The 23,041-nt window shown below is 39.2% G+C and overlaps 1 protein-coding gene across 2 annotated transcripts; it reads right to left on the bottom strand.

Annotated features, from left to right (window-relative positions):
* Window positions 1-1,122: 1,122 nt before the first annotated feature.
* BUB1 (BUB1 mitotic checkpoint serine/threonine kinase) lies at window positions 1,123-22,756 on the bottom strand. Of its 2 annotated transcripts, none has more exons than XM_085313448.1 (25): window positions 22,688-22,756; window positions 22,473-22,532; window positions 22,254-22,398; window positions 20,831-21,027; window positions 19,704-19,798; window positions 18,808-18,914; window positions 17,717-17,766; window positions 17,420-17,610; window positions 15,666-15,826; window positions 14,987-15,321; window positions 13,245-13,294; window positions 11,441-11,578; window positions 10,374-10,469; window positions 9,363-9,453; window positions 8,945-9,017; window positions 8,123-8,300; window positions 7,479-7,557; window positions 5,562-5,749; window positions 4,928-5,068; window positions 4,196-4,311; window positions 2,757-2,918; window positions 2,390-2,547; window positions 2,123-2,300; window positions 1,776-1,882; window positions 1,123-1,409 (listed from the first exon to the last, which is right to left on the bottom strand). In XM_085313448.1, exons 1-25 carry the CDS (start codon window positions 22,702-22,704, stop codon window positions 1,214-1,216), a joined length of 3,309 nt encoding a protein of 1,102 aa, XP_085169574.1. In that variant the 5' UTR covers window positions 22,705-22,756; the 3' UTR covers window positions 1,123-1,213. The 2 variants fall into 2 exon arrangements, with proteins under 2 accessions (XP_085169574.1, XP_085169575.1); XM_085313449.1 differs by having other exon boundaries at window positions 15,666-15,823.
* Between the last annotated feature and the right edge of the window lie 285 nt (window positions 22,757-23,041).

Raw genomic sequence — 23,041 nt, 5'->3', positions numbered from 1 at the left:
TACTTTTAAGAGAGGAAAGAAAACCAGACCAGATAATTCCCTCACCACAGTGTAACCTTATCCTCTCACCACACTTTTCAACATGTATAAGTTTTCTTTTTTTAATTAAATTACTATGGCACAAGCAACTTAAAAATGACAAATCATTTAGCTAGCTATTACCAAAGAAAGCAAATGAGTTTTGTACTACATGACTTATTTTCCAAATCATGTTGGCTAAAAATGACACTGTAATCAATAGCAATTTTACTATTTTTTTTGAATGGACTAACCCAACTACAATTATGCCAGTCTCTCCAAGAACAAGTAGTGCTGACTCAGCCTTTTGGTTGTTCCCAGTATACCAGGATAATTCTGGTACAGTAAGTTTTTCATCCAAATCTTAAAGARGAATTTAGACTGTTGAAATGAGCCTGCTGATGTAAAGTATGGAACATCCTCTATTACAGATATAACTAGTTAATTAAGTCTGCCTGCTTCTTTCCTAAGTAATTAAAATATCTTTTTACTGCTATGTGAATTTTWGTCCTTACAGAAAACCCATCCTCCTTATGCCTACCATAGATTCCCCCCCCCAATGAAGTCTAGAACATTACATGAATTCACTTTCTCTTAGCCCGTATTAAACATGATTTCACTTCCATGAAAATAGGAAGTCCTTCTCTCATGGGATGCTTACTATTCTTCATCTTTGGAAATTTTATCCTGAATCCTTATGTGTCAGAGAGCAGCATTCTCCTCATTTAACTGGATTATATTTTTACCCATCTCTTTTCTAGCATCCATACAAGAAGTTTGGTCTAAACTCAGTATTGACCTTGTTTTGAACAGGAGGTTGGACCGAATGACTTCCTGAGGTCCCTTCAACTTGAACACTATGAATTTTAGACTAGAGGGGGTTGAGAGCAGTTTTTCATATGTACAATACTTTTCATCTTTTTGAAAATTAAGAATATACATTACAGCTATAGACAATCTCTGAAATGCCCTTGCCTTCCCCTAATTTGACTTGCCTGAAGCTGGACAAGTTGACACTTCATCTAGTTTTCATAAAGTTCCATTACTTGTTTTTATGTAATTTTTTTCATGAAAGCATAGGAAGACAATTTATTAGTCCCGAGGTTAACACATTAAGCACTTTTATTTATAAAACAAATTGCAAAAAGTTCATACATGACTTTCCCCTCGTCATTATTACAAATGAACTAAATGCTTATTTTCGTGACCTTTTGTGTTCTATGAGCAACACAGCAAGTCTATTCCGAAGAAGTTTTATTTCCTTTGCATATGACTTGCAAAATAAGTCCTTCAGCTTTTTGCGCAAAAATCCCAAATGCGGCACGCTATGGCAGTCTGGTATGTTTAGGATGCTGTTAAAGAACTCTTTCCACAGTTCGGCATTGGCAACCCTGCAAAACAAAAACAAATAACTAAACTCAAACCATTAAAGCACTTTCCTCCGTTTACCTTGTTACCTCCCAAGTTACAGATTGGAGAAACTGTAGACCACACTAGAACAAAAGTGCAGTTTCCTCCTTGTAGCCACCCAGAAAATGGGGATGCCAGACACTTTACCATATTCACTGCTGAAATGCTTCCTGTAGTTAAATCAGTAACATCTATGACACCATTAATGTGAACTAAACTCACAGTTTAGAGCATCAAAAAAGCAAGTCAAGCAGCACTAAAAGCTATGACAGAAACTAACCTCAAACTTTAAATTAATGATACATCTTTCCATTAAAAGGAAGTTTCTGAAGAGATCTGACACCAACCTTCTGAAGGTTCCCTCAGGCATCCAGATACCATTTTCGTTCTTCACTTTCATGTAGTTACCAAAGAGCATGCAGTAGACAGTTGCTGCAATGCCAAAGTAGTCTGTCTAAACAAAGAACGACCRAAGTTCATGTTAAAAATACGCATCCAGCCCACTAGAAGTTATCCGAAAAAAATCCTCAAAGAGCCAAAAGGGCAAGCTCCATAAAAATAATACCTTTAGAGCAAAGATCAAGAGCTGGATCTGCCACACCAGTAAAGTCTAATATTTCTATACTCCATCTATTCATGTCAGATGCATGATTTCTAAGGTCCAGTTATTCAGACTATCTCTATAGTCACATACCTGGTAGTTCCATGGTTTCTGTGTCAGCATTTCAATACATTGAAATCCAGATGTTTCACACCTTGCAGTAAATGCAGTTCCTTCAGGGAAGAGTTTCATGTCTATACTCTGTCCCAAGTCAATGAGTGTCAAGCCATGAGAGAGACCATCTATATCACACATATTATTGTCCAGAAACCTGCACTCAAGACAACAAGTAATGAACACAAAATATCAAAATTGTGATACAATGATGTGCCCGCATCTCAGGTAAAGGGAAATACTTGCTTTTCTCCAAGGATGAAATTATCAGGTTTAATGTCACCATGAATGATCTTGCAGTTGTGGAGCTCTTCAACCATACAAAGAATTTTTACAGCAAAATAGATTACAAGTGCTTGAGGCATCACCTTTTCAGGAAGCTTTTTGTAAATGTTTATGGCATTCTACAAACAAAAGGAAGATAGGGGGAAAAAAAATGTTAGTTACAGGGAAACAACTTAATATGGATTGCAAGTCCACGTTGCTAAACACAAAATGTGTTCAGTCTAGTTGTATAAAGCTAACTGTAGAAGACACTTCTAAGAATTATACTATATAGCAACAGTCTTAGTAGTAAGAACAGATGTTCAGAGCAAAAGCTGAGTACACTTACCAGCAATGTTCCATAGCCGTAGAGTTCACCAATCAAAATGCTTCCATTTTGAAAGAAATGAGCAGAATAGAAGTGGATGTATAGATGGTGTATACTTGGATCAAGTCTTTCTACCAGTTGTGTTGCTATATAGAACTCCCAATGACTGGCGGGTTTTTGGACCTGTAACGAAAGGTTGATTYACTAGGTAAATCTATTGGCATTAAAGCAGAAGATCATCTCAGTGTCTTAATGACAGACTCAAGTACCTAGGTACTTCTTTTAATCAAGTGCCTACTTTTAATCAAGGCACTACTTTAATCAAGTAGAGTACTTATATCTACAGATAACCTCAGAACAATACAATCTGCAATTAATCCTCTTGAAACAAGATTTCAATCAAGGACTGCAAATCCCTTATAGCTTATATTTTCCTTTCTGGTAAGGTGTCCAGTGTTTTTTTGAAACACTGATGTCTCAGCCTCCTGCTGGCAACATGTATTTCCTTGAAGAGAAACTGTTTATGGCAATGAGTTCAAAAAAGGAAAGCCTTTCTGATTCTCCATATTTCCTCCAATACATTAAATATCAGATGTTTAAAAGGAAGTCTTAAATCAGCCACTTTTACRTACTATAACTTCCACTTAAGGTGTTACACTAAAATGATTTATTTGTTGAAAGATCTAACTGTGGCAGAAGAGATCTACAAAAAGATTCCAAAGGTAAGAAAAAGACTTCACGTGGAGAATGTGAGGGAGTCACAAAACCACATTTTAACTATAGTAATTGTACAATCTAGTATAACTATCTTGGACTAAGCTGACTTTGCAATTACATACACTTTCCTTTCAGCACTGATCCTGGATTAAACACATCCTGTCATCAGTTGCTCATTCCTGCACTGAGAAGCAGCTTGGAAGACAATACAGAGCAGAAGTAGGAGTTGGTCAGTCTAGAATAGCAGGTGTTCTGGCTTTTTGTACTTTGACAGCCCTGTTGATGGCAGTGGAAAGGTAGTGGGCACATCTCTGCAAGAAGTACCGACACCTTCAGAGCAAGCCAATTATTTGAGCAACTTCATTGTCAATTGAGCAGCTTTATTGTCAATTCATACAAGTTTTGATTTGCTGTGGGCTAAGAGCATGCACACAAATAACTGCCTTCATTCAGGTGAAAAAGAGCCTTGCTGTAATTTGTGGGATTTAGGATACTTTTAAAGAGAAGATGAAGGTAAATTGAGCTTGGTGGTTAAATAACTTCCCAGGTAGAAAATGCATCAGATAAAGTACTCGAATTGAATAGGACTTTGAGGACAGACCAAAATGCCTTACCTTGTATACAAGGAAATATTCATACACAGGTATAGAGTATATTCATATAAAAGGAAACTCAGCAGAATCCATCAAGGGGTCAGATTAAGATTCCAGAACTTTCCATTTTTCTGAATCAACACTACTTACCTTCAATATTACTTTCTGATTGTTTTTAGGGTTACTTGCATCCAAGATGGAAGCCTGATAGACTTGAGCAAAAGCTCCTTCTCCCAGCAAGCAGTCCACATAGAATGAGTTGGAACCTTTTTTTGGGGGTGTGGGGGGGGGGAAGGGGTAAACATCATTAAAGTCCTGCTTGCAAACTTTACAAGACATTAATGCTCAGCAAACTAAAACAATAACTTACACTGGCCTTCCACTGCAGGTCTCCTTGCTAGCCATCCCCTCCCATGAAAAGGGCGCCCATAACCACTCTTGAGATCAAGAGTTCTGTGAAACACCATTTACTAGAAATTACAGTATTTAGAGTCTGACTCTCCAAAAGTAATGAAATGCCACAGTGAACTCCTTAAGTAAACACTGACATTAAGTCACACAAATATACTACAATTATCATCATACAGATTTTGTTGAAACAGGACTGCTGCTGTTCTACAGAGCTTGGAGCTCCATCACATATTACTAGGAAAAGGTTTTTGTTCCCTTTTCAGAACAGCTAATCAAAAATTATGTTTCAACTACAGGAGAGAAACAAAAGCAGGTCTAACTTCAAAGCTGAAGTTTAGATAATCTGTAAACTATTTCTTGAGCATCTTGTGAATATATGCATAAGTAAACCAGATTAGAAGAGTACTTTTAAAGGTCCCCTGAAAGACTGCAACAAGCGCTTCAAAGTAAAGTGTTTGAAGTAGCTCTTACCTAGTGGGAGTTCAGCCTTCAGTTTGATGGATGGAAGAGTAGAATCCCATTCAAAGTAGTTGGCATAGGTACTGAGTGGCTTAGGAAGCTTGGATAAGAATTTGCAAATCAATTCCTCATCCCAAGGGTTCTCAACAAGGACTTCAAGGAAAGAAGGATACTTAAGCTATAAGCAAAATGTCATTTAGAAGAAGTAACACAAGCTTATACTTGAAAAAGTGTCCCTCTTTGATCTTTCATCAGTGACAAGCTAGATAAGCATTGATTTTGATTTTTTTAAAAAAGGTGGTGTAGATATAAGTTTGTTCAGTTTTTTTTTAATCACAAGCTGAAAACATATTTCAAGTAAAGTCTTAGCTCGGACTAAGAATCCATCCTTAGGTATTCCTGAATACTCTGCACTTCAGAGCATCATTGGCACCATACAATGCAGATATTGCTCACACTTGTCCTTCCACATGAAATTTTGTCATTGTGCACAAACAGCAATGTCCTTCAAAAACCATAAGACAGTTTGCTCACTTCAGTGAGCTTTGTGTTAAATCAAACCACTGCTCCAAAAAAAAAAAAAAAAAGACACTGCTTTCCAGTCTCCAATATGACAGAAGAAAACACTGTAGTCAATGCTCTATACCTGAATTTTTAATGCTCCTGTCCTGCTGAGTTCCAGATAGCTCTTCATAATAAATTTTGTTCACCCCAGCAGACAAGAAATATTCAGTTTTATTAGTTGCAGTTTGCTCACGTAGCTTTTGAAAAGCAGTTGTAGAGATAACATTTCCTTGAAGCTCTCCTTGTTCTGCAACGTATTCAAGAGCAGGGCTACATATTTAAAACAAAATATTGTTAATCAACAGTACTGCTATGGCATTTTTTTGCATCTTTAGTAAGCCAAAAGTATGTCAAAACTCCCTGCTTGCAACTTTTGCTGTAACAGAAATCAAAATGAAAATAGTAGACATTTCTTAAAATAAGATTAGGTTATATCCTGCTACTCAGTCTAATAACTTTTCAGTTAGTTCATTGGCCAACAATTTTAGCCAAAATTGAACAGTTTCCATAACAGTCCAAAATGTTTTAGTGGATCAGCATAATATTCAGTTAACACTGACCACTGCTGCTTTGTGTTTTTTCTAAGATAAGAACCACAATAAATTTATCAGAAAAGCTTACATTAGGATTAAGGACATATGTGATACACTCTCCCCTTTTCAAACAATGCTCAAATCTGTTAGCACTGTGAACCTGGAGAACATGACCCTATTGTACATTCTTCCCAATATCAAATATTGTTTTTTTTAAAACAGAACACAACTCTGAGAATGGTTATTCATAAAACTAAAATGCAAACCACTAAAATTAAGAACAGAAACCAACCAACCCCCAAATCCCTAAAGGAGGAAAACACTGCATATCTACCTACATCTTTTTACCTTTAATAGTGAATCAGTCTATGGAAAGGCAGAACCTACTAGACTAATCTTAACCAGCATTTCTAGGATTCCTTCACTTATTAAATTCATTAACGTGAGGGGGAATTTCTTCCCTGTGAGAGTGACAAGAACACTGGAACAGGTTGCCCAGAGAGGTTGTGGAGTCTCCTTCTCTGGAGATCTTCAAGGCCCACCTGGATGCAACCCTGTCTAACACGCTCTAGGTGACCCTGCTGAGCAGAGAGGTTGGACTAGATGATCTCCAGAGGTCCCTTYCAACCTTACCGATTCTATGATTCTATGAACTCCTCACTGATAACCACAGACTGTATTCCACGAAAACTTGTGTCCAGAGTATCCAAGAACTCTGCACTGAGGTTATATCTCTTGGCATACTTAGTAGCAGTTTGGCCAAGCTGCTCCAGTTGACCTCTGTATAATAATAATATACTGGATAACACATCTCGTAAGTGAAGAATGCTGACAGAACAGGCAAGGTGAAGTCTGCCTTCAAATTCACATAGCATGTTCTCAGTTTCATCATGGCTCTCTAATCACTTGAAACAGTTCTTCTTGCACTTGGGCATGAAGTGTGTATTGCAGAAGAGACACAGGCTGAGCCTCTCAGAGCTTTTACAAACAGTACTGAAGCAGGTTCAAATTCAAGCCTGCACTCAGATTCACTAACTGTAGCCATCCAATTATTGGAAGTCAAAAATTTGCTGAACCTGTTTCGTCCACACCTTTTTGCAGACACTGCTTCCTCAAATGCAGCAATAGTATTGTCAGCTAGCTGTTATCACCACTGCCATCCTACATGCAATACATTTTTACAAAACCAGTACAATTGTTCAAGTCCTTGATGTTCATAAAAAGTGTCAGGAAATTTAATCACAGAGCATTTTTAATGGCATCATGCCCATACCCAGATTCAATGAACTCCAAAGTGCTGTGATATATGCTAAGCGGAGACAATCTGATACTAATGTGCATCAGTTCTGGATTACTGGGAAAATATGCACCAGCCACAGCATAACAGGGCTGACTACTGTGACATAATTCCAAGTTTGCATAGCAGTCTAAAAAGTCTTGAAAAATCTTAGCACATAATGCCATACCTTAGATTCTCAGGCTGTGTCTGCTTGTTTGATGTTTCAGAGGGCTCCAAATCCATTTGCAGCAACTCATCCCCACAGGCTGTACAAAGAACAATAATACATGCTTGTTTTCTTCAAAAGGCAAGTGCATCATCAAGTGCTTATTTACCAAGACAAAAAGGCTAAAAACAAATAAAAAACACTGCTGCTGTGAAACTTGCTAAGGTGCCACAGARCTATGACTGAACAAGCCTATGTTAAAACATTCAAGGAAAGACAATAGATTGATTTTTCTGGGGAGAGTATTCCAAGCCTAAAGAAAGGCATACAAACAAAGGTCCTCATAGAAGAAGGTGCTGGGACTTAAGTCAGTTGTTTGACTACCCATAGACTTCTGAGAACCTTTTGGAGCAGTTCAGAACAGTTYTAACAGCACCATTCTTGCAACCTTTCTTTTCCTTTCCTATTAATAAATTCCTGGAAAGCTTGTGTGTTAGGCAAACAAATTCTCCCACCTGCTCTTCTGCAGCAAATTTAGTTTTAGAGGTGGCAACACTGGTAGCCATATCTATGAAGTATTTAGCAAGTAACAAGGGCACAGAAATGGAATTGTACTGTATTCAGATACAGTGAACCTCAARTATTTGTTTACTGCTGCCTTTTACCTTTTTCCTCCAAAGCTGATCGTGACTGTGTTAAGTAACTGAATGGTGTTGATACAAGCTGGGCAGCTTCTGCAAAGTCTCTCGTGCTGTCTGGACTCGAAGCCAAGGTTTTATTGCTATACTGCGCATACCACACTGTATAATCATCCTTCAAGAACTTTAGTGTCCGAGTTTCTTCCTAGACATGAAAATACATATTTAGGTTTAAAACTAAGCAATGAAAACCATTCTGTCAGACCTGTAACCTAGCAGCAACCTCTACAATCAGCCTCAATAACAGAGTCTGTACATATCAACTTATCATACTAGAGAAATAAAAAGGTGACCCAAAGCACAGATTTACATAATTTGGTATCACACACACGTGTTGGCAATCATCAATTTCTCAGCAAAATGGCAGAGAGCAAAAAATTGCCATGGGAGTCTAGAAAAAGCCTCTTCGTGATCATTTACACCTGAACAGCATATAATTTTTTATATTTCTCTTCAGCTATGAAAATTACTAAGTGGTTAGTAAAACACTAAGTTTCTTACTCCCCACCCTTCTTCCCTCAAGTAGCTGCCAAATCTAGTCTTCTATTGCAGCCAAATTTGTCWAAGGATAAAGGTCTCCTTGAAGTTTTATGAAAATTAACAAAGGTGTTCATCCTCTTGGCAGGAAAGGATACCTAGACTTCAGCTAGGTATGGTTTAAACCAATGTTGCAGGACTGGGATAGAATGAAGGTTGCTGCAAGGTCCCACTAAACAACTACCTACAATACACTCTGGTAGCTACATAGCCGATTTTCAAGGCTAACTCTTACAGTAAGCAAGCACTCACTTCTGTACAGTCAGTCAGGGGACGTTCTCCAATCGTTCTGGGCTCTTCTGACTTGTTTCTATGCTGCGGGATCCTGAAAACAAGCAGTTTAAAATAAATTCATAGTTATGATCAGTCTGCCTTGGGAAGACTGAGGCAAAAGTTAAGAATCTCACCTACTGAAAGTTAGAGAAATTTCAGTAGTTCAAAGAAACTATCCACGGTTATCCAGAAGATTAAGCATCTTAATCACATTGTCCAAACAGGAAAGTTGCGCAATTCTAGAGAAAAGCAACTAAAACTTTCTCATGTCACCTCCCCAGTTGCTAGTCATTTTATTCTAGCMAATCACAATACTGCAAATGCAGTCATAACAAAATTATATGGCATTCTCTATATGTAATTCTTAATATAATTCATTGTTACTTGCTTCTCTTACCTGCTGTTCTCTTTTTCATTCTCATCTTCAAAGATAGAAATCACAGGCTCAACAGGGGCAAGGTCATTAACTTGCAGACTTCCATCATGCTCTTAAAAAAGAGATCACTGATATTATCTTCACCCAGCGAAGATGATTCCAAAGAGCCATGTTTTTACCCCAACCAAACAGCTGATAGACTTGAAATTGTAGATTTAAGGAAACTGCATGCTTATTTTCTATATAGGACAGACATACTGGAAACATCCTTTTTCCTTTTGAGGCTTATATAGAAACCTAACAAAATTGACTAAAAGAAGTAGACATGAAAAAGCTTGACCCAGAGCAAGGCAGGATAGGATAGATATGTCCTCAGAATTGCCACTCTGTTTGTCCTTGCTGTAAGTTCATGAAATTTGGTAAGATTTTTCTGTCTCAGAACCAAGAGAAACCAAGAGTACAGAAATCTCCCTGTTGGCCTGCATCAGATCAGCTATAACTGAGATTTTTCTGTGCCCACTGTAGTAAGCCAGTGCTGCTTCCTGACTTTCATACATCCTTAACAGTTAYTGAAGAGCTTGCAACTCAGGCACTAACATCTAACCTGCAAGTGACCTGCTCTAGTCAGCCTTTATATTCTCCTTGCCTCACATTGCTTGTGATACTCAAGATATACAAAGGGTGGAGACAAGTGTTTTAGAAAAAAAAAAATACTTTACTCATACAAAAGCATGTTCATTAGCTCTGCRCTTTTCAAACTTAGGTTTTGATGTCAGAAAATTGTCTAAAGAGAAGTAATTTGTTTAATAYACATTATTAATAGGCTTGCTGATAGCAAAGTGTTTCTGCCTTTCCTAGACTGGGCGTCAGAATTTAGAAAGTATCAGTAAATTAATTATCAGGAAAGAATTCGCTGCTTCATTCCACTTTAATCAAACTACTTGTCTCAATTATACAAGGACTGGTGGAGGAAGTAAGAGGGAAATAAAGTGAAGTGTTACTACAGATCATGGACTGAAAAACAGTACATACCACTTTTTCTGCAAAAGGCCTCAAACTGCTCCTCACTTTCCTCAAGAGGAGATGGTTCAGGCAAGATGGGCATTTGAAACATATCCATTAGAAATCCTTTAAAAAACAAACAAACTTCTCAGATTTCTCACCATGTAGGAATCACTGGTAAGATAAATCAAGTGTCAACCATTGACTTCCTCCACTATCCTTGACTTCACACTTAAGCACTCCAGATAACTGAGCAAACACAAGATGATCAGAGACTTAACAGACATATCTGTTGGTGTCATTACCTTTTCATTTTCTTTTTCAAAGTGAAATTTAAGAGAGTAGAAGTGCCTGACTGTATAGCAAGTTCCTTCATCCTTTTTAGATAGCTTCAGAACTAATGAACACCACAAGATTTTTCTATTTTCTTTTTGCAGATCTATATTCAACTACAGGAGCTTGCTACATTGTAGCAGGTAAACATAATATAAAAATAGAGGGACATGGCAGGTAGTAAAGCATATAGAATGGACAAAATAGTATCAGAATATTATCTCTTCAGGTCTGACATCAGAAATGCAATTGTTATTTCCCTTTAATATTTTATAAAAGCAATGTTTAAAATTGACAAATCTTTAGCATAAGCCTCCTTGCTTCAGCTTTGAGGAAAACTCAACATCAACCAAAGCTCAGTTACAAGCTTTCTATTATTCTGCCACATTAGCCTGTTGTGGGTCATCAACCCAGAAACAAGAATCACTAAATGACAGTACAGCAAAACAGCTCAGAGCTTGCTACCCAAAGCAACCTAGTAGTTACATCAGTGATTTATCCAGGAGTTTCCAGTATGTGGCTGCTGGGATGTCAGCTAAAGAAATAGATGCTCTGCTAAGTTTCACTCCCACCATAGTCAAAGAACACAAAGTTTTAGGTCATCCAATTAACTGTAAAAGAACACCAGTCCCATTAATTTTCCTCTTTCAGTAAATTATGCATATATACACCACTAAGTAGCCTCAGTTAAAGTTCAGCTCCACTAAAATTACCAGGTAAGATCCTGTTAACTCCAGCAAGATAACTTCATTCCAAATGCTTACCCAATGCTTCCTTTGTATGAACTGTAGGTGAAGGTTGCACTTTGAATGGTGTTGCCTGCATTGGTCCTCCTAATGAAGTGTTTGGTGTAGCTTGAGAAGCATTTCCAGAAACAAAGGAAGAATTYCCAATTCCAGATGCTAGAAGAGAGAGCAGTGCAATGACTTCTAAAGCTGCAAGTAGCCTGAGGATGTTTACTACTCAGTAACTTTTCCGCTAACTACTGAAAATTTGTAAACAAGAGTAGCAGAATGACAACTCTGAATTTCAGGGGAGCAGATTTTGACTTAGTCAGAAATCTGCTTGGAAGGTTTCCATAGAGAGACTGCCCTGAAGAACAAAGGCACCTCAGTCAGCTGAGTGGTCTTTGAGGATACCTTCCTCAGCACATGAGAATGGCCAGTTCTGACATGTCTAGCAAAGGGGCAGGCAGGAAGCCAGCGCAGATGAACAGGGAACTCTTGACTGAGCTCAAAGACCGAAAGGAAGTGCATAGAAGGTGGAAAGAGGGACAGACTATATAGAAGGAATATAGAGTCCAGGCAGGTAGGGATGGAGTTAGGAACATCAAAAAGCTCAGATAAAAGGGGGAACTAGCAAGGGACATGAGGGGTAACGAGAAGAGTTAAGTACAGAAAACCAAAACAAACTAAGGTAACTCTGGACAAGCTGCTCTGTGGGACAGGAGACCTAGTAATAGATGACATGAACATGACATGATGCCTGATTTACTTTCATTCCTACTTTAAGTTCTACCCCCAGGTCCCTGAGGCTTGGGTGAGAGAAGCGTTACCTCAGAGGCTTTAAGAGTTTCCAACCTAGATTAATTCACAATTCTAGTGAAATACAAACAGCTTGTAAGGGTTAACAGTTTAGAACTGGAAGGGATTAACAGATCACATAGTGACAGGCCATGCAGTGCATCTCTCTGGATAGGTTATTGTTTCAGCCAGGTTATTCCTATATTGTTTCAATAGTTTGGTGTTATTTGTTCTGCCACATTACCTCTACAGGTAAGTAGAGGACAAAACACGCTCCCAGCAACTTTGCTACCTTAACCTAAGGAAAATCCTCTTCTAAAGGCAAGTCATCATTAAGCCACTCAAAAAGATAACCCCCCTAAAAAATCTGCAATGGGGTCAACTTTCCTGGAGAGCATATGTCCATCAAAATCATTGTAACTAGTTACTACCAGTAGACAATTACTGATGTCTGAGGAACAGGTGAAAAAAACCTGCAGAAAATTTAGTTATGTACTAAGACTCTTATAGAAGTTTATCTGATTGAGAACATTAAATATCTTGGTCATCTTAATGCAGAAGTAGCATACTATAATGGAAGTTCAAGAAATCGTAATTCACTCTCTGCTCTTAGATCACACATACTCTTTGTAATTTCAGACATTTTCTGGAAAAAACTAATGAAGATCCTGTAATATTTCCAGTCTACAGAATTTCTACTAGAGACCCGATTAGGGGGAATCTCAGCTTAGAAAGTTTCTACTGTTTGTACAGTTCCTTTGGGAAAGAGTCAATAGTTAGGCAATCTTTGTAGCTATGAGAAGAGTGAGTCCTGTTTAAGATGGAAGGGAAATAAAAATACCATCCATGTGTGCCATCCATGCATTTTTTTTTCACAGGCTTCAAGCATAAGTCAGAGCTACATGGTAAAGCCCCTCTATGTATTTATGCTGAATTAAGCAGGATGTTCTAGATCCACCAATATTGAAAGATCACATGCTATTCATCCCCAGCCAGTAGAAGTCATGGTAATAGCACCAGTTTTTGTCAAAACTTGGTTTATTACCTTCTTTCATGTCCACAGTAGTTAGTCCAGTAGATCTTTTGTTAGAGTGCCTTCAAGGGAAAGATTAAGAACATGAACTCAATCATACCGATTTCTTAAATTCCAGTTTCAGTTTAAGACTTACGGTAATGCACTTCAAGGAGTAAGGAGGTCTTTCCTGGCCTAGAATATAGGAAACATCCCAGGGAGACAACAGCTAATGATCCTATTTTCCCCCTTCCCCTCTGCACATGGGACTACCTTCAACTGTAGTTTATTTAGTGCGAATCAAGAAGTGCCATCTATTTTAAAAAATTAATAAGGCTACGCTACCTGTGACAAGTGTGACGTAAGGAATACATACGAACAAGACTGAGACTTTACAGTGCTACAGCACCCAAGCAGTCTGCACTGCAAAAGTAGAACTAAAATCTAGTTCACAAGATAACACATCATGCCATTAATCTCAGGCTGTCACACGAAACCAATCAAAAAGGAACTCACCTAAACTCCCCCAAAACTGATTTTCTGCTTGGTTAGGAAGCTGAAATGACTCACCTAAGGGTCTGACAAGCTCCTGAGCTCTAGTACAAGACCAGTTGTATTATATGAGCACAAATGAAACATTCTTCTAGTGCACAGCTGTCAGATTAACTCAGATGCTGGTGAATTTCTACTTACTGCCACTAAACACTACTGTAATGTAAATATTTGCAGTGTGAGCAATTGCAAAGCACTAGGCTCCCATTTTCTGGTAGTTTGTTGCTTATATATGCCATGAAATTTGATCAATTTAATAGCCATTACAGTATTTGAACTACTCTATCTTACCATCGTAACTATTATTTATTCATACAGATTAAGTCAAAGATCCTTTAGAATGTTACTAGGAAACACCCAGGTTTCTCACACAGCTACCAATAGGCACAAAACCTGCAAGGCAGGATTTTATCCTTTAAAAAGGATAAAACACAGAGATTAAAGATTCTTCTTGAATGTGGTTTGCCTCCAACTCCATAACAGAAGTGAATGACAACTTATTTTCTCTTGTTGGCCAAGCCTACTCAGCCATGCTTATTTTGCCAGCTTAGTTTCTCCATCCCCTCCTCCTTATTCTATGCCCTGTATTACCTCAGTCACACCAGCTAAAGTACACAAGTACAATTTTCTCCTCTGTGGAGCTTCACAGTCAAGATGCAACATACAGGATTAGCATGAACTGAGCATATCCCTTTATATTAGGCATATCAAGGCACCCAATGCTGAATAATCTCCTTCAATGACACACTGAACTTGTCCTAATATTTCAGCTCTGAGTTAAAGTTGTAATAGCTAAGATCAAAGGAATTGTAAGTCCAAAATAGGACTGCTAGTTATAGAAGTTTGATCTATGCCTGAATATTATAGTTTTAAACTACTCTATGAGGATAGAATTTAAAGTATTGAGATTTGCAAAGTCTTTATTCACAAGACCCTTAATATCATCATATTAGTCTTAAAACACAAGGATCTTCTCTTGGTCATGATTTGGGACAAAGCTTGGTCTGAGAGATAGGCCAGTTACATCACTGGACATTTTCCTTAGAAATTCTGYACAAATTAGCACAACAGGAGGTTGTGTTAGAGACCGTCATTTTCCACAGGCTACTTCAGAGTTCTTTTAGAAGAAAAGTAAGTATGCCTTTTTAGTTAATTCCCAGCTAGAATGTAGATACTGAGGACTGCATACTTTGCAGAACAAGAATTAGCCTGGTAATACATACTGTTCTCCAGGGCTCCGATTCTGAATCGAGCCTAGATGTGCTTGTTCCTGAGCTGGAGCATTATTGAACAGAGGGTGCAGCAAACTCTTCTGGAGACATTCAACTTCTGGCAGAGTTTTGATTGTGTCTTTCTTATATGTTGCTTCTAACAAGGAAACTGATGGCATCTGGTGGCCAACTGGTTCAATAGACTGCAGTGTAAGAACAGTAGATGGTGAAGTACTTGACTGAGGCTGCTCTGGCACAAGACCCTGAGGGGTCTGCAGATCTGAGCTTTGACAAGATGTCATCCATTTCTTCTGCAGAGCTGTACCAGGTGTCACATGTGGATGTACCTTTAGATAAGAAAAAGGCTTTTAAACCCCAAAACTGCATGAACAGGTATAATTATTGCTGTTTTACTTTTTATTTCTGAACAGTTCTGAACAGTTCTGAACAGTAACTAGAACAGTTTATCATGCATAAGAGGTGACTTTCATATGCTGCTATAACTGAATTGCAGAGGAGCAAAAACAAACTTCTGGAATCAACAATTAAAATATATTTCATTATGTATTTAAAATAATGCTAGGTGTCTATACTAGTCAGGCACTGCAGTCTATTTCCAGATTTGATTAACATGCTATTCAGGTTACAGTCTAAAGCACAGGTTATGAGGGTCCTTTTAGTACATACTTACAACTGCCTTATTTGGCTCAGCTGACACTGAAGATGACTGTTCCAATCTAGTTTCCTCCAAGCTTTTGGTGAGCTGAGTGAGCTGTTCCAGTCTCTGCTGCAGGGCTTGCAGTTCAAGGAGAGCCAAGTCTTTCTTTCTTATAGTTTCTCTCTCTTCTTCTTCTAAGGATAAAACCATAATACTAAGTAAAACAGGTAATCAGTATCCCACTGAGTTTCTCGGCACTTAGTACATCAGCACTCAGACATAAGCTGCTTGAATTTGAGATTTGACATGTAGTCTATATGACCACAGGAGGAACACACTCAGCTCTGGGAGGGGGGATAAGTTGGGAGGAGCTGACACTTCCCTGAGGACTCACCATGTCTAAGCTTTCAGTCCTGTTTCTTCAAGGGAGAACAATATACTACCATCTCAACACTAGCTTGGCARACAGTGGCAGTCCTAATGCTTTTAAGCAGGTGGTCACTGCCACAAACATCAGACAATTCATAACACAGTATACTACTAGGCTGATATGTACTTTCAGTAGTGCCAAGCCTCAGTTCTGCTGCAAGCATGCTAGTGGCACCCTTCCTCAGACAGCAGGAAACTAACTCTGAAAGATTCTATCAAAGTGACCACTTGGTAAAGTTTGGGCAGGAACAGACCTTGTTGTCCATAGTGGAAGAGCTTCCTCTGTTGGGAATTATCATACATAACTACTGGATTTAAAAAAAAAAATCAGATTAAAAACACTTCATCTTCTCTCCCACCTGTTCCTTTCCCCGGTTCCACTGACTACAGTTTATCCTTTTTTTCCCCTTTGTCAAATGATATAATTACTTTACTCCAGCAACATCCCTTTTATCCCAAGGATAACTCCATTTTTTTTCCTTCTTAAATGGTCTTAGTCATGACTAAGTCACTTCTGAGGGGCTAGTCTTTATTTGCATTTAATTTGGTTTTGCTTCTTTGAGTTCCAAAGAATTTGTCTATCTAAAAGCCTATCTATTTTGCCGCTGAAGTATAATCATACAACAAACAAGAGGTACTATATCTACAAGCTTTGCCCTGTCTGTGTATTCAGACCATTCCAGCTATAAATAGTGCTGAACATACAAGGGGCATCATACAGGTACATTTGCTATGCTAAGTAGTAAAAAAGAATTACTTAGCTTTGTTCTACTGCCTATGTAGTAATAGGAATCAAATTTTCAGTCAAGGCTTTTTTAAAAATTATTTGGCAGCTGCTTTTCATCTAAGTGAAAAGTCTAGTGAGGAAGAGGTTTTCCTAGAAAATGGCTAGTCAGTTTAATTTAGGTGTTTTCTGCATGTAGGCAGCTTTGTAAGGTGCATTGTAAAACCAAGCAAAGGTAAGAGTGCCACTTCCTCTGCTGTGGAGTGAGGCCAAGAACAACATTTGTCATCATATGTAACCATATGACAGTTTTTCCTCTAAATGTTCAATCCTTGTAGGGACTGAAGGTAAGTAATGTCATTATAGAGTACTCATCTGACACATTACCTGATGCTTCCAAGCTCATCCCACCCAGTTTTGGTGTGCGCAGATGCTAACTTGGGCTTTTGGAAAGTTTTCAAGTAACAAACAAAATGTACTCTTTCTACAAGCTTTACCTTATCTTTGTGTTCTGACCATTTCAACAAGCATGCCAGTGCTGAATATACAAGGGGTAAGACTTCAATATAGAGGTTGCAAAGAAATTCATATAACCCAGTTTCTGAAGCAGCTAGATAGAAATAAAGAAGAATACCCCATTCTTTCTGTCTTCTGAGGCGTTCATATTTCCTGAGGTATCTCTCAGCTCTTAGCTCCTCAAATGAAAGTTCAGAGCCTTCACAAATGAGCAGGCTTTTATCATACATTACAACCTGCTCACATTCAACAACAGTTGAAGATGACTTAGGAACAACTTCAGATTTGGAGATGTATGTAATGTACTTTCTGTAAGGAAAAATAAAAATGTTCTATTTAAGCTCATTATGAAAAAATAGCAGGCTTCAAAAATAAATCTAATGTGACTATATCACTTTAAAAAAAAAAAACTTACACTTCTGTTCCACCAAAAGAACAGGACTGAGTACCAGCAGAATCAGGACTCTACAGCAGGGAAGAAAAGAAACACTGTTAATATAGTTAACTACCCATTTTGACCAGACCAACAATCTGCAAGCCTACAATATTTAATTCTTATTGAAGAGAACAATTTAGGCCACAAGCATGGCAAGAACAGATCAAAGAGGTATGCAAGTCAGAGCCTTAAGGCAGCCACAGAACAGGTTGGTATCATCTAAGAACTTTTAGAAGACAGAGAGGAAAAAGGTTACATCAATTTCCTGTCCACAGTCTTCAGTTTCACCTTCCCATTCACCTTTCATTTATCGCATCAGTATGGCTGTGAGGTTTGGTTTTACCAAGCCTCAGAGCTGCCTTCTGGTATTCATTATCTAAGACGAGTTGCAAATAGCACTTTTTTTTAATTATGGGGAAGGAGATGAAAGACGACTACAGGGTGACAGGAATTGGACTCCGCAAGGTATGTGGATAGAACTTCAGCTAGAAGTTTTTGCAGACTGACCTGTCAAACTAYGGAGTGCTCTACCAACATTCCCCTAGAGCAGCTCATCGACTGTGATAAAGTCTTTTCCTAATGATTTACCAGATCAGATAGACTTCTACAGCAGTCACTAATTCACTGAGAACTAGTCTCTTCCTCTGGGATTGGATTCTTTTATTTGTTCTTAAAGATATTTAAAAACTAAACTTGATTTTTATGAAAGTCTAGTACAGGCAATTTCCAGGAAGTATAGCTGACAATACTATTCCGCCAAGGAGTGCTAACTAGCTGAATGCATCACTCTGCCTACAATTCTGGCCATATGTTGAGTGACTAATACATATCTCCCAGTTCTTTTCAACCAAGATATTTCCATGCAGATGTGATACTTCTAGCAGTATCTACCATCTCCAAAAAATGATGTTTTTATGCTCTAATATTCTATCTTTTTCCTTAGTCAATCAAGCTCAATCTACTCTGAGAGAGTTGCAGAGAATACGAAGGTGTCTTCCTCATAAAAGAAAATCCACAGACATTTTTCATGTCTCCTTGTCAAGTGAAGTCATTCATTAAGAGTCAGTTACCTGATTTTTGCAAACATATGTTGGATCATTAAGATTTGGAACATCTTCTTGAGGAGTCATTTGATTTTCAGCATGGGAAGTTTGAAGTGGCTTAACAGCAGCAGCAGCTGGGATAGAAAAACAAGGGTTTACATGAATAAATGGGGAAATGATTCCTACTCGTTAATTTGTGAATAACTTCAAATATAGGAAAATACTTCATTCTGAAAATATTCATTTAAAGAATTTAAGATATCCGGAAAATATAACTTTCAGTTCCTATAGCCAATTTCTTATATTTCATAGTAACTAAACCAACTCTGGAATTCAATTAAAGATTTCAGTTGAGTCTTCTAAAGTGCACATTATTACATGCTTGAAGGAAAGTGGTGCTATAATATCAATAGCAATGGTATAAGACATGAATTCAGCTATCAGCTAAGTCTAGCAAGGAGCACATGCTGGTCATGAAACTGAATTTTAAGTTTTTATTATTAAAATACTATTCCTCAGATTTCAGACTTTCAGTTTCAGTATCATTTTGGAACCATGACTCAGCTTCTTCCTCATCTTCATTGCTTACATTCCCAGCTATAATGCAGAATTGTACAGTAATATTATATTGAAGAGATCTAACTGCTTTACTGAAATAAAGCTCTGTTAGATGCCTTAATATTTTGGCTAGAGTAGAATCAACACAACAGGGTTTCCCATACAAACTTCTGTTAACTGAAGATCTGAGAGAAAGGAAGCATCTTCAAAGTAGCTTCACAGTAGCAAAACTGACTGCTTTAGTAATATACACCAGTAAAGCTAGCCAGAAGAGGAAAACAAAGTAGCTAACAATCATGCACAGGTGACTTGTTTAGTAGCCTTAAACAGAAAATACCTGATAGATAAGCAAAATTGCTAGATACCTTTTTGGAAAGCTGAGATACTGCTCACAGGAAGATTATCTTTAGCCTCATCTTGCATCAGAGGAAGATTCTGAGGCTCATAACTCTGCAGCCGGCTAAGTTGAAAGAAACGGCAGTTACTATCAAGTCAGTTCTTTCCACCCCCCCCCCAACCCCCATCCCAAGAAACTGTGGTTTCCTTGAACRGTGTTACAAATAACATTAAAGTACTCAGGATCATTACAGGACACTTATTACAGCATATGAACATATACTGTTTCCTTTGAATATTCAAAAAGTCCACTCTAATAGATAGCAAAGGATAGAAAGCAGGTTCCTGTTCTGTCAGAACTAGAGGAACACACACGATTGTAAGCACCAATCCTAGTGCTTCCAATAGCTTAATACTGAACTTGAACAGATATCCACTCTCAGATAAGTGCTAAGTGACATGCACCACAAGAAACTGGAAATACTCGTTATAGGTTTTGGGGGGTTATGCTGACAATAACCCCACATTTCCTTAGAAATCCATCTCAAGATCAGGAACTGACACGTGATTTCACTGCAGTTCCAGTTATAGTTATAAACCAAAGACAGAGAGGGTCCAGCTGTAACTGAACTACACATTCAGCTGTCAGTGACAGTAAAAGCACATGCATGTACAGGGATTGAGTGGTATCCTGACACTGCAGCTAATTCATACATTGTGGAAAGTATACGAACATCACTAATTGGAAAACACAGCAATCATTAGCACAGCTAACTGCTTGAGTTTCCAAGTAACAAAGCTCACACATGGTATTTCCAAGATAGGTTGCCTGAAGTGGGCCAGGCTACGTACCTTTTATAATTCAGATCTAGTAAAATTAGACTAGGCAAGAAATGAACTAATTGAGGGATTTTCTTTCTGGGTCCTACTTCACTGAAGACACTGTGGTTCAAGTTTTTCAAAACATCCTCTATAGCAGCCCATAATGAAGATATTTTGAACAGCAAAGCAGCATTAATGTTAAGCTTGTACATAACCTTCACATAAATAATCATTAGTCTACCTCTGCTAAAGCACAAGGTATATGTAGGCAAGAACAAAGTTTAACTGAACACTATCCAAATAGCTCAGCAAGTAAAAGGCATGTCAGAATTACCAGTATAACTGTTGCAATTTGTCTCTTGGTTGTGCCTGGTTGCGAAGTCCATTCCGAAGGATAATTCCAGCACACTGCACATTGCCTTCATTTACAAGATGCTGAGCCCAAGCAGCATAGAAAGCAGATGACCTGACACCAATTTCTTGTCCATACAGGTAGTCAAAATACTGGCAAGGAGAAGCAAAGAACTCTCCCTGCGTAAGATAAAGACACAGAGCCCATTAGCACTTTCAAAAGTCAAAGAAACTTTAAAAAGAAAATCTCTAGAAGAGCACTATTTTTTTCTAAACTTAAAGCAGTTGGCAGATAAGATACCTCTCATAAGCAAAACAGTTAAAAAAACAAACAAACAAAAAACCCCCAAAAGTCAGCCTTATAATTAAAAAATCATCACCTCTCAGCAAGTCTGAGAAAGCACTCAAGATTTCCTGAGGAGTATAATATCTCTGAATTCTTTGCTACAACCTGGAATACTCTCCTTCCTCCCCTAGCCTCATTTAGACTTGGTCACTTATAGGCCAACCTACATTAGATGAGTGGGGGGGGGAAAGGGAAGCCAGTAAAACTGCTCRTATTAAAGGTGGCCAGGCTCCAATAGAATTAACTAGCTCAGTTAGCTGTAATTTTTTTTTGCCTAGACAAAGATTTAAGAGGAAAACGTATGCTACTTTACTCAGCATTTAAAGGCACTGTACCCTGCAGTACAAAAAACATAAATAAGAACTCCCATTCTTCCTAATTTGGCACAAAGCCAGAGTACCTAAACAAGAATACAGTTGTTGCTTGCTGGGGGCTTGGATTCAAGACACTGTGGAGAAATAGCACAGGCTCATACCCTCTGACTCTTGCCCATTACTGCTCATACATATGAGCACCAATGACTCTAAGGGAGAGCTTGAACAACTAAGTGGAGCCACAGAGCTCTGGGGTGAAGGACAGGAGAACCCAGGTGTTTTCTACCTTGCAGGTGAAAGGCAAAAGGCTCAGGCAAAAACATCCTGTGAGTTAACACCCAGCTACAAGACTACTATCATAGCCACAGCAGGACCACAAAATCCTCTCTGAGAATCAAGAGCTGCTAGGGAAAGATGGGATCCATTTGATGCAACATTRCAAGAGCACCTTTTGATAACAGGCTTGCCAACCTAGCAAGGAAGATTTTTAAACTAGATGCATTGAGGAACAGCAATCACAGCCCACAGTTAGGTGAGGCAACAGAGGAGAGGGTGGGGAGTAGGGCAGGGTGAGGGGACAGAAGATACCTAGGAAAGAGGACTCACCTCAAGCATCTATATGCAAACACACAGCTTAGCAAGAAGAGTAAAGGAGTTAAACTTTGTTTGCAGTCAGAGAACTAAAGAATGGCAGGGTATCTCTAATTTTTGGGGGTAGCTTAACTCCCAAACATGYATATACCTACCAGTTTAATACAGCAGTTAATAAACCTTGGGTCCTCATGGTACCTCTTGTCACTGAGGAAAGTCTTCACAAGATGCTGCAGGAGATCTGGCAAGAGGCTTTGCTTTTCTTGGTCGGGAAAACACTGCTCTACCCACTGCACATACCTGAAACGTAACCAAGCAAGATACAGGCCTGCCTGATATCAGAAGGTGATAGCCGGGGTGGGGGAAGCACTGACCTGTCCCACGGATCCAGGGGGTCGCTCCCTCGGTAGTTCTGTATCTGAGCCTCGTAACTCCTGCAGGACGAGCAGCAGGTTGAGCACGGCTAAAGAGAGACCTGTCGTGTTCCCCTCGCCGCCTCCCCGGTCCGGGGACGCTCTCCCCAGGGCCTGCCCCGCAGCTCCCAGGGGAGCACCCCCTCCCTCCCCACCCAGGCCCGAGCGCCACTCACCGCGCTGCCGCCTCCATCCCCCACCTCAAAACCACTCGCACCAACGGCTGCCGCCGTCGCCGTTTTAAACTCGCCGCGCAGGCGCGCGGCCTCCCCATTGGCTGCGCCGCTCTACCAATCCCAGCCGCCGCCGCGAGGCTCCTCCTCCTCCCCGGGGCGCGGCGCGGCGCGGCGCGGACCCGCGCTGGGCGGGCGCGGGCGGCGGCGGGCGCTGCCCGGGGGCCAGGCCTTGCTTCAGGGCAGTGCCACCCGTCTTGCTTTCCCCAGGTTCACCTCTCCACACCCTCTCTGGGCAACCTGGTCCAGTGCCCTGTCACTCTCACAGAAAAGAAGTTCTTCTGCAGGCTCAGATGG

This window comes from Rhea americana, unplaced genomic scaffold (assembly GCF_003343005.1).
Source record: "Rhea americana isolate MKP2758 unplaced genomic scaffold, rheAme1 scaffold_386, whole genome shotgun sequence".
In the NCBI taxonomy this organism is placed as follows: Eukaryota; Metazoa; Chordata; class Aves; order Rheiformes; family Rheidae; genus Rhea; species Rhea americana.
Note: the sequence above shows the minus strand (reverse complement) of the source record. Positions and strands in the feature narration are given on the sequence as shown.